Source organism: Dendrobates tinctorius, unplaced genomic scaffold (genome assembly GCF_039654945.1).
Source record: "Dendrobates tinctorius isolate UK_male_01 unplaced genomic scaffold, ASM3965494v1 ptg000073l, whole genome shotgun sequence".
NCBI classification, from domain to species: Eukaryota; Metazoa; Chordata; class Amphibia; order Anura; family Dendrobatidae; genus Dendrobates; species Dendrobates tinctorius.
Genome location: NW_027361741.1, coordinates 7,558,280 through 7,570,455, shown reverse-complemented (window position 1 = coordinate 7,570,455; position 12,176 = coordinate 7,558,280). Strand labels below are relative to the sequence as shown.

Below are 12,176 nucleotides of genomic sequence, written 5' to 3'. Positions count from 1 at the left end.
TGATATATACATAGGTGTGTGTATATATACAGTATATACTGAATCCTCCCCTGCTCAGATATATACATAGGTGTGTGTATATATATAGTATATACTGAAGCCTCCCCTGCTCATATATACATAGGTGTGTGTATATATACAGTATATACAGAAGCCTCCCCTGCTCAGATATATACATAGGTGTGTATATATACTGTATATACAGGAGCCTCCCCTGCTCAGCTATATACATAGGTGTGTATATATACAGTATATACAGGAGCCTCCCCTGCTCAGATATATACATAGGTGTGTGTATATATACAGTATATACAGGAGCCTCCCCTGCTCAGATATATACATAGGTGTGTATATATACAGTATATACAGGAGCCTCCCCTGCTCAGCTATATACATAGGTGTGTATATATACAGTATATACAGGAGCCTCCCCTGCTCAGCTATATACATAGGTGTGTATATATACAGTATATACAGGAGCCTCCCCTGCTCAGCTATATACATAGGTGTGTATATATACAGTATATACAGGAGCCTCCCCTGCTCAGCTATATACAAAGGTGTGTATATATACAGTATATACAGGAGCCTCCCCTGCTCAGATATATACATAGGTGTGTATATATACAGTATATACAGGAGCCTCCCCTGCTCAGCTATATACATAGGTGTGTATATATACAGTATATACAGAAGCCTCCCCTGCTCAGATATATACATAGGTGTGTATATATACTGTATATACAGGAGCCTCCCCTGCTCAGATACATACATAGGTGTGTATATATACAGTATATACAGGAGCCTCCCCTGCTCAGATACATACATAGGTGTGTATATATACTGTATATACAGGAGCCTCCCCTGCTCAGATATATACATAGGTGTGTATATATACAGTATATACAGGAGCCTCCACTGCTCAGATATATACATAGGTGTGTATATATACAGTATATACAGGAGCCTCCCCTGCTCAGATATATACATAGGTGTGTATATATACAGTATATACAGGAGCCTCCCCTGCTCAGCTATATACATAGGTGTGTATATATACAGTATATACAGGAGCCTCCCCTGCTCAGCTATATACATAGGTGTGTATATATACAGTATATACAGGAGCCTCCCCTGCTCAGCTATATACATAGGTGTGTATATATACAGTATATACAGGAGCCTCCCCTGCTCAGCTATATACATAGGTGTGTATATATACAGTATATACAGGAGCCTCCCCTGCTCAGCTATATACATAGGTGTGTATATATACTGTATATACAGGAGCCTCCCCTGCTCAGCTATATACATAGGTGTGTATATATACAGTATATACAGGAGCCTCCCCTGCTCAGCTATATACATAGGTGTGTATATATACAGTATATACAGGAGCCTCCCCTGCTCAGCTATATACAAAGGTGTGTATATATACAGTATATACAGGAGCCTCCCCTGCTCAGATATATACATAGGTGTGTATATATACAGTATATACAGGAGCCTCCCCTGCTCAGCTATATACATAGGTGTGTATATATACAGTATATACAGGAGCCTCCCCTGCTCAGCTATATACATAGGTGTGTATATATACAGTATATACAGGAGCCTCCCCTGCTCAGCTATATACATAGGTGTGTATATATACAGTATATACAGGAGCCTCCCCTGCTCAGCTATATACATAGGTGTGTATATATACAGTATATACAGGAGCCTCCCCTGCTCAGCTATATACATAGGTGTGTATATATACAGTATATACAGGAGCCTCCCCTGCTCAGATATATACATAGGTGTGTATATATACAGTATATACAGGAGCCTCCCCTGCTCAGATATATACATAGGTGTGTATATATACAGTATATACAGGAGCCTCCCCTGCTCAGCTATATACATAGGTGTGTATATATACAGTATATACAGGAGCCTCCCCTGCTCAGATATATACATAGGTGTGTATATATACAGTATATACAGGAGCCTCCCCTGCTCAGCTATATACATAGGTGTGTATATATACAGTATATACAGGAGCCTCCCCTGCTCAGCTATATACATAGGTGTGTATATATACAGTATATACAGGAGCCTCCCCTGCTCAGCTATATACATAGGTGTGTATATATACAGTATATACAGGAGCCTCCCCTGCTCAGCTATATACATAGGTGTGTATATATACAGTATATACAGGAGCCTCCCCTGCTCAAACTACTATACACCATATTGGGGGAAGTAATGGAGATTACAACACAGGGATGGGAGTCTGACCTTTATGGGCAAACCAGCTCCTCAGCTCCCAAAACAAGAGCCTCTCCCGGCTGCAGTCGGGAACCCCAGACCTCTCCAGTCGGAGTGTTTTTGCTTGTGCACTAACTGAGGGCGGAAGTGCGTACAAAACCTGGCAAGCACATGCGCAAAACTCCTGCGGCCATCATTGATGTGGGCAGCCGGGTTTGTCCTCCTGGTTTTTGTAGCTTGTTTCAGGACTCCGTGCTCATTAGGAGAGTTCTCATTATTTACAGGTGACCTGCAGAGCTCTTGGTTGTGTTTTATGCAGTTCTACATTATCCAGTGATTGTTTTGGCTCCCACAGTCAACATGGCCGCCGTGCGTGGCATCAGCTGTGAGGCGCAATCAGGGGAAATGCGTCAGTGAGGGGCGGAAGTGTCTGCTAGGGCTGGGTGGGTCCCGGTTTTTTGGCCTGAGGGAAGTTTATCGGGTTTGATGGTGAGTGCAGAGTTTTGTGTGTAATTCGGTGTAACGTTGTGTTACCGCCGGTGTTCGGCCCTCCAATACTGGTGCTGCCACCCGCCATAGACACACGGTTCTGTCTAGGGGTAGACACGCTCAGTCACAGAGCAGCACGGTGACTATTCCGCCTCATCCCAGCCCTGAGGTGGCTGATGACAGAGAACAATAGCGTGCATACACTGGAGAGGAGACTGGGTCGGGTTTTGTGTGCTGTGGTTACGTTTGGCTGATTGTGTATGTAGATGGGAAGTTATGTAATATTCTCCTATAATAGTTATCATCGGGTACACTATAGTTATCTTTCCTAACCATTACACGATCTCTGCCGTCTGCCATTGAATAGAAACTAAAGCTGTTGGCCTTCGATATCTATTACCTCTCATAGGAACCGTTCTCCGGTATCTGTCCATCACAGAAGAAGGGCCCGGAGCCCACACATCATCATAACACTAGGCAAGGAGGGGACTCCAGGCCCACACATCATCATAACACTAGGCAAGGAGGGGACTCCAGGCCCACACATCATCATAACACTAGGCAAGGAGGGGACTCCAGGCCCACACATCATCATAACACTAGGCAAGGAGGGGACTCCAGGCCCACACATCATCATAACACTAGGCAAGGAGGGGACTCCAGGCCCCCTGTCGGGATTGGTGGGGTCCCAGCAATAAGGGATGATTTGGTGTGGTGGGAAACCCTTTATAGGGTGAGCAGGGATGAAGGGAGTCATAAGCCCATCTTCCTATAGCTTGACATGTTGATCTGGAGAAAGGCCCCATGGACCAGACACTACTATTAGGGGGAGAATCCCCTCCCGTCTCCACATATGGCAATCAGACTAGTCTCATCACAGAATCTATAAGATGAAAAACAAAGTCTATCGCTCAGTGTGAATGGCAGGAACGTCTAGCACTCACGTCAGGGAGTTGTGTTGGAAAGCACATAGGCAACTGCCCCTGAAAGCTGCCCGCTCCAGAAACCCTTGGCCGGAGCTGAACCACTAATTGGAAGGAAGAAAGACAATATCGCCCAGAGCACTGCATGAGCCGACCAGGTAGATTGATGCTCTTTATTCCACTGCACATTTCAGGGACGAGTTCGTCCTCTTCATCAGGTTTATACAGATAGGAAGTCAGTAATGACCTTTATATGGGTCAGTGGTGACATAAAAATATCCGTACAAGCCATAAACTTTATTTCTTATTGGAAAATACATATATAAAAATAATTGTAATTTTCAGCTGTTGTAATAAATTACATTGTATAGTATAATGATAAATAAACCCTTAACTATTTACATAATAAAACTTAAAAATTAAAACACTGATTCATAATGCACTAAGCCAATGTAATCAGAATTAATGGATATATTAACCAGTGTATTTGGTACTCACGCTGAGACCCTCTGGACTGAGTGAAGCTAAGGCCCAGAAAGATCCTCTATTGATCAGTGGGAGTGGGGTTTATCGGTGCGGGGGCTTTAAGTGCCTTTGTTGTGTAATGGTGAAACGCAGCAGTAAGAGCTTTCAGTCTTGGACCACTGGGGAGATTTTTCCCATTAACCAGTTTTTAAACTAATTCATTTACTGGAATGTAGTTGTAATTTTTAATATGTTGGCTGTACTATCTAACCCATTCATATTAGAATTTAATAAACATAGGCATGACATCAAAGCGGGGTATTAAATCATAACCTGTCCAGACATAGTCTGATTGCCATATGTGGAGTCAGGAAGGAATTTTTTTCCCCAATTTGGAGCTTACTATTTGCCCCATGGGGTTTTTTACCTTCCTCTGGATCAACATGTTAGGATAGGATATGGGTTGAACTAGATGGACTTAAAGTCTTCCTTCAACCTTAATAACTATGTTACTATGCATTTGTTCTCTGATTATCAAAATAAACAAAAAAAAAAAACCTTATGGGTTAAGTTTAGCCATTTTGGAACAAATAGCAGAAAAAAAAATTCTGATAGCTTTCAGAGACTGATCAATAGTGAATCTTTCTGGATCTTTGAATTGGCCATACTCGGTCCAGAGGGTCTCCGTATGAGCTGTGAATACAGTCATTACTATAGTCATTTAAGCACCACTCCAGCATGTTTTTTTTTTTTTTTGTTTTGTTTCATGGCTGGAGTGGCCCTTTAAATGTAAGCCATTGGCCATACTCCCTCCAGCATCTTCACCGATTTTCAGCACCACTCCAGTCCCCCTCCCCCAGCTCAATCTTTTGAGCACACATTCTGACTGGCCAGAATTTACATCATAAGCTCTCAATACACTTCTGAGAGCCAGAACGAGGTATTTACTAGGTTCTCATAGATTTGTATTCAAAATTAACCTCCATGAACTGGAGCGATCTGGCAGGTCACTTTGTGCTGGGGACGGAGCGGAGCAGCTGTGAAAACAGATGGAAACACTGGAAGGTGAGTATCAGAGGAAAAAGAGGAATTTCATTTAAAGCATCACTCCAGCGGTCTAATTAAAAAAAACACTGGAATGGTGCTTTAAGACCAAATAAATTGCCTTGGTGCATTATCAGTCAGTGTTTTAACATTTAATTTTTTGGTTTAATTCTGTAGATTGTTCATGGTTTACTTTCTATATCGTGATTACTATGCAGTGTAATTTATTATAACTAACAGCTGCAAGTTACCATTATTTTGATATATTTATGTAGTTATGTTTGTTCTATAGTAAATAAAGTTTATGGCTTTAATTGTGGATTTATATCACCACTGACCATTATCAAGGTCACTGCTGACTTCGTGTCTGTATACACCTGATGAAGGGGAAACCCTGAAACACGGAGTGGAATAAAGAGTGTCAATTTACCTGGTCGGACTCATCGCCTTTGCAGAGCTCCGGGTGACATTGCCTTTTTTCCTTCCAATCCATCGCAGAATCTAGAACTCATAACCTGTAATATATTTATCAAGAAAGTCATCCAGACCCTCCTTGTACTTTTGTAGTAAAGCAACCAATTACATCGTGTGGCAGGGACTTCCATAGTCTCACTGCTCTTACAGTAGATAATCCGCATCTGTGGTTATGATTAAACCTTCTTTCCTGTAGCCATAGAGAGAAGATACTGAAGTATTCAACTCCCAGTGATGTAATGTTTTCAGGATTTTATAGTGGAGGGCCATGTACTACGTGTCACGGTGTCTCCTACATAGCACTTTGCTCTGCTTTATAGACCAAGGTACCCCTTTCAAATGTCCTAATACGATATTCTGACTGGGGCTGATAATCTCTGTAAGTTTTACTTCAAACCCCATGAAGGGTTGCTTATTAAAGGCAAACACATCCCCTTATTGGGGCATATCAACATCATATACAGGCAGTATGTCCAACTGGAGGAACCAGTGCGGAGGGCCACTCCATACGAGTGTTCTGTACTCGAGTTGTCCTTGTATCATCTGGAATGGCCACCATGTAATACGTGGTACTACTCTTCTCCGGTAGCAGTTATTGCATCTGTGCCTGGCTGCCACAACTTCAACTTAGAAACAGGGCTGTGGAGTCGGAGTTGGTGCTCATTTTGGTGGAGCCGGAGTTGGAGTTGGTATAAAATGGACCGACTCCGACTCCTAAAATATATAATAAATTGGGTACAGTAATTCAATGCAGGATGTGCTGAATATTTTTTCATAGGAATTTGGGAAAGTTATGAAATGTCCTATAAATGGCTGTTCTATTCCTGATCTAAGGCTACATTCACACACAGCGTTTTTCCTGTGTTTTTTGAGGATACGTTTTTCAGCTGCAAAAGCTGAAAGCTGAAATCTTTTTAAAAAACCGCATCACCTGAAAGGTTTTTGAGCTCATAGATAATGTTTTCAATAGCAAAAGCAGATTAGAAATCTGCTCTATCTATCCATTTATCCATATCTGTCTATCCATATCGTATCTGTACCAAAAAGAATGAAAACCGGGTAGTACACCAATATATATTCTGTTCTATCTAAATATCTTGATTATGGGATCATAAAAATGATTAAATGTCTGAGGTTCACATTGTACTACAATAAATTTTTCACTTAAATATAAGCAATATGTGTGGGAGTCGGAGTCTGAGTCGTGGAGTCGGAGTTGGAGTCGGAGTCGGTGTAAGAGAAATTGAGGAGTCGGAGTTGCAGGTTTGGCTTACCGACTCCACAGCCCTGCTTAGAAATCGTCTGTGCCTCTACCAAGCAGCTGATGGAGACAGCGGCTCCATTCTAGAAGACAGCATCTGGAACACGTGTGCTGAGCAGAAGGTCGGAGCCGCACACTGTGTGGATTTCTATTCTATGAATGCTCATGTTGGGTAATTGGAAGATTCAGATTGACATTTGTAGTGATCTCTTTATAGCTGTCACTAGGTTCCACGGGTGCTCTGAACCAGCCTGGGTGGATTATAATTGTGGAAGTGTCTATCGGATCATAGTGTTTTCTTGTCCATGGATTGGTGGCAGTCTGGCATCATAGCACTTGCAATGATTTATACAAATGCAGACTTGTACCTCTAGAGTTGACAGATGTACCTCTTACTGTTGATTTCCTTTATACCCAGCACTGCTGGTGTCATATTTCCTCACCCCAGACATTGTACTGACTGAAAACCTCAAAAAGAGGAAAAAAATCCTCCAAAAAATTCAGATACAAACCAGACAGGCCTAAATGCATCTGCACTAATACAGGGTGCAGCGGACCCAAGTAAAATGGCAGCTGCACAGGTGCATAAATACCAAATGAAACAGCCAGCCTACAATCAGGGATTGGCCGTGTGGTACACCAGTGCAGAAGAAATAATCCGCATGTGGCAGTGTTCACACAGGGAATGCAGGGCTTCTGGTTCACAACCTCTTAGTAACACCATATAGGGGGGCTGCCCAGTGCCAACTAGAGTGCATCCCGTGTGAACAGAGGCCACAAGTTTGCAGAACCATTTGGGCCCAACTGCACCCTGAAAGAAATATAAAAAGTGCACAAAAAACATATCAATATATGTAAGGTATTGGTTGATATTAAGGCCTTAATACGGAAGCTGGCAAACTGCGTCAAAGTTCCTTACACTTGCCAGTCCTACTCTAACATGAAAACCTCAAAAAGAGGAAAAAATCCTCCAAAAAATTAAGATACAAACCAAACAGACCTAAATGCATCTGCACTAATACAGGGTGCAGCGGACCCAAGTAAAATGGCAGCTGCATAAATACCAAATGAAACAGCCAGCCTACAATCAGGGATTGGCCGTGTGGTACAGCAGTGCAGAAGAAATAATCTGCATGTGGTAGTGTTCACACAGGGAATGCAGGGCTTCTCGTTCACAACCTCTTAGTAACACCATATAGGGGGGCTGCCCAGTGCCAACTAGAATGCATCCCGTGTGAACAGAGGCCACAAGTTTGCAGAACCATTTGGGCCCAACTGCACCCTGAAAGAAATATAAAAAGTGCACAAAAAACATATCAATATATGTAAGGTATTGGTTGATATTAAGGCCTTAATACGGAAGCTGGCAAACTGCGTCAAAGTTCCTTACACTTGCCAGTCCTACTCTAACATGAAAACCTCAAAAAGAGGAAAAAAAACAGTTTGCCAGCTTCCGTATTAAGGCCTTAATATCAACCAATACCTTACATATATTGATATGTTTTTTGTGCACTTTTTATATCAATATATGTAAGGTATTGGTTGATATTAAGGCCTTAATACGGAAGCTGGCAAACTGTTTTTTTTCCTCTTTTTGAGGTTTTCATGTTAGAGTAGGACTGGCAAGTGTAAGGAACTTTGACGCAGTTTGCCAGCTTCCGTATTAAGGCCTTAATATCAACCAATACCTTACATATATTGATATGTTTTTTGTGCACTTTTTATATTTCTTTCAGGGTGCAGTTGGGCCCAAATGGTTCTGCAAACTTGTGGCCTCTGTTCACACGGGATGCATTCTAGTTGGCACTGGGCAGCCCCCCTATATGGTGTTACTAAGAGGTTGTGAACGAGAAGCCCTGCATTCCCTGTGTGAACACTGCCACATGCGGATTATTTCTTCTGCACTGCTGTACCACACGGCCAATCCCTGATTGTAGGCTGGCTGTTTCATTTGGTATTTATGCAGCTGCCATTTTACTTGGGTCCGCTGCACCCTGTATTAGTGCAGATGCATTTAGGTCTGTTTGGTTTGTATCTTAATTTTTTGGAGGATTTTTTCCTCTTTTTGAGGTTTTCATGTTAGAGTAGGACGGGCAAGTGTACGGAACATTGTACTGACTGAGCCTGCGAGATCCTCCTTGCTTACTAAAGTGACCCTTTTTGTATTTTAGATTTGTTATTAGTATTTTTTCTTTGTGGGGCCTAGCTTTTAATTAACTGAAAACTGGGTCTACCCCGGTAATAGGCTCTCCTTAGAGTTATAGTAATTACCCATCACTTTCTGTTCTCTGGTTATGACACATCTCTGCTGATCAGGTACCTAAGGAGTAGTAGATATCTTTTGACCTTTTCTGTTTCTGTTACAGGAAGAAATGTCAGGAGAGAGTGTGGTGAGCTCTGTGGTGCCCGCAACTACAACCCGGACCACCTCTTTCAAATGCGCCAGCACCAGTTCAAAATATGTGAAACTAAATGTAGGCGGTGCTTTATATTACACCACCATGCAAACCCTCACCAAGCAGGACACCATGCTCAAAGCGATGTTCAGCGGGAGAATGGAGGTGCTAACAGATAGTGAGGGTAGGAGTCATTTTTTTTCTTTTGCTGTAATCTAGTCCGATCAAGGTAGAAATCTTTCCTGATGCCCAGGATCAAACATACATGTGGAATACACCTTATTGTAGCCCATGAACATCTGTCGTGACTGGACATTGGACATAAATTTTTTGTGTGATCAACTTTTTGGAGGATTTGAGACCCTGTTCATACCATATTTTGCATCTCTTTGAAAGATCTATTTTTTAAGATTGCAAAAAGATTATAGAAGCGTTACCTTTCAACGAATTTGTCATTTAGTATTGATGAGCCTGTCCTTTGGCTATATCACTAATATAATCTGCTATTAGTTCTTGAGGCATCTGGATGTAAACATTGAATGGAGATGAAGAGCACAACTCAATGTTTAGCAGCCACTGCTGAGAACTGAAGATCACCTCCATTCTCTGCACATTGAACAGAATTTTGCTGTTCAGCTCCATCGATGGTTACATTCACCTCACAATAACAGCTATTGTCAAAAAAAAAAAAAATACATGGTGATCCTACTGAATCGTGTATCTCAACTGTACAGGAAAAAGTAAGACTCGGCATCACTTTTGTGCTCTGTTGCATATTCTTTGTTAAAAGTAAATTTGACAAGAAAGATCAAGAAAACAGTGGGCCCGATTAATAATGACATTTTATATGCCAGCCTTAATGAAGGGACCGCTGAAATGAGATTAATCTAATTGAGTAATGGGCGCACACTATGATGAATTGGGCGCATCTTACAACTACCACGCGGCTCTGTTAGAAATCTTATTCCAGTCAGGTACTTTTCTGGCGTCATTTGTGCCACCAAACTAGCGTAAACTTTGAATTTGCCAGGCATGCTTCATCACGCTAAAGTGGGTGGAGCTAACCAGGTCTGATATCAAACCGCCAAAAGATTTGAGATTTTTCTCTAAAATTTTGCAACACTTCAAAGTTTATTACATCAGCAAACTGAAAAAAAAAAAGTCTTGATGAATCCTGCTGAGTATCATTTAACGAGAGGCAGACACTATATAAACAGACTTTTATATATTCCTTCACGTTGTTTTATAGACTGTAGTGGGGTTTTCAATTCAAGGCAGATTTTTGTAGGAAAGGATGACCTACTTGTCAAGTATGGTCAAATATTGTTTCAAAAGCATGTCTGCAACCGTTTCAAAAGCATGTCTGCAACCGTTTTGGTCTGATGCAATCCGTTAGATGGGGCCGGTAAAATTCATGTCTTCTGAATCATGTTTGACCTGGCATCAAGAGTAGACTGGAAAGCACTTAGTTTAGATATTACATTGTTAATATCCTCCCCCGCCCGCCCCCCAAAAAGAGGTAAGAATAAAGATCATGATGTTTAAGACGCACCTGTTTTTTACTATGAAAAAACACAAAAATTGAGCTTGGTTTGAGTTGGTACACATGCAGCATATAAATGCATGTTTTTTACTATGCGAGAATGAATTTTATTAAATGTAGTTTGCGATTTCCAAACCTCTAATAGAAAATATTGCAGCATATATTTTTATTTTGATGATCGCTACACATGATCACTATAAGCTTCAAAATATCTGCAGAAAGTGAGTGATATCAGTTAATTAATCTCGTTAGATTCCAAACAGGCCAAGATTCTGCCCACTGGTACCTATACAGTATGTGCAATACTTACCTTTCATCTTGCCATTAGTACAGATACAGCCTGTGCATTTATTACTGTGGTGCTCTTTTATAGAGGGGTCATCAGGAGTCAGTGATCAGATAGAAGAATTAACTTTAGAATAAAAAAAGTATAGCTCCTCATACATTATATACATATAGGTGTGTGTATGTATGTATATATAAATATATATATATGTATATATATGTATTGGGGTGCCAAGGAAATGCATGGTAAAAATTAAGTAGCAAGTTTTTGAAGGTCTTGCCTCCTAATTTTGTTCCTTTTTGGTCATAGATATTTTATAATTTTCTTTTTTTAAGATTAGCTATCATTTACTGGTTGCTTAATAGCACATCATATTGCAGTTTTAAATGTTTGTTTAGTATTTATCGCCATGCATATCCCGCGTTATGTATGGTATGTTATGCCGTTTACCGATCAGATTAATTGATTTTATATTTTGATCGAGGTGTTTCTGAACGCGACAATACCAAATGTGTGTGTGTTTGTATGTATATATATATATATATATATATATATATATATATATTTATATATTTATATATTTATATATATATATATATATATTTGAGCAAGTGGTAAATCTAAATTTAATGTCAACATATTTTATATGGTGAATCCTTATGCCAAAAGGAACAAATCTGAGGGGTAAGACTTACCAATTTGCAAAGTTCATTTTTATTCGGTTGTCCATGACAGCACCACCTGAGAGAGGGGATCCGCCCTTCTTAGGAACAGGAAAACCTACAGATACAAAAGGGCGGCACCTCTCCCACGCATCAGTTGGTTTCCTGTTCCTAACAAGGACAGAACTCCCTACAGATCGTCCGTCATGGATAACCGAATCCCAGGCCAGCGGACCGACTCAGGTAGCGGGGGGTTCTCCTACCTCGGTCTCGCTGGGGGCCCTGGATGCGCCACGGTGGGTCCGGGTAGGATTTCCACGGCAGTGGTAAGAGCAGGCGGAGACAGGGTCCGGCGGTCGCCTTCTCCACGGGGCCGGTGA

The 12,176-nt window shown here is 41.2% G+C and overlaps 2 protein-coding genes across 5 annotated transcripts in view; one reads left to right on the top strand and one right to left on the bottom strand.

Moving 5' to 3' along the window:
- Positions 1–2,416, bottom strand: part of UBE3B (ubiquitin protein ligase E3B) — a 123,024-nt gene extending 120,608 nt beyond the window's left edge. Inside the window, exon 1 of one of the 2 annotated variants that reach the window (XM_073582612.1) lies at positions 2,284–2,416. The gene's annotated coding sequence lies outside the window, so the exon portion shown is untranslated. The remainder of the gene's footprint in view (positions 1–2,283) is intronic. The other variant, XM_073582613.1, reaches the window with a different exon arrangement.
- Positions 2,417–2,427: 11 nt separating this feature from the next.
- Positions 2,428–12,176, top strand: part of KCTD10 (potassium channel tetramerization domain containing 10) — a 35,183-nt gene continuing 25,434 nt past the window's right edge. Inside the window, exons 1-2 of one of the 3 annotated variants that reach the window (XM_073582616.1) lie at positions 2,428–2,537; positions 9,276–9,489. In XM_073582616.1, coding sequence (XP_073438717.1) covers positions 9,282–9,489 — 208 coding nt within the window. In that variant the 5' untranslated portion in view covers positions 2,428–2,537; positions 9,276–9,281. The other 2 variants (XM_073582614.1, XM_073582615.1) reach the window with 2 other exon arrangements.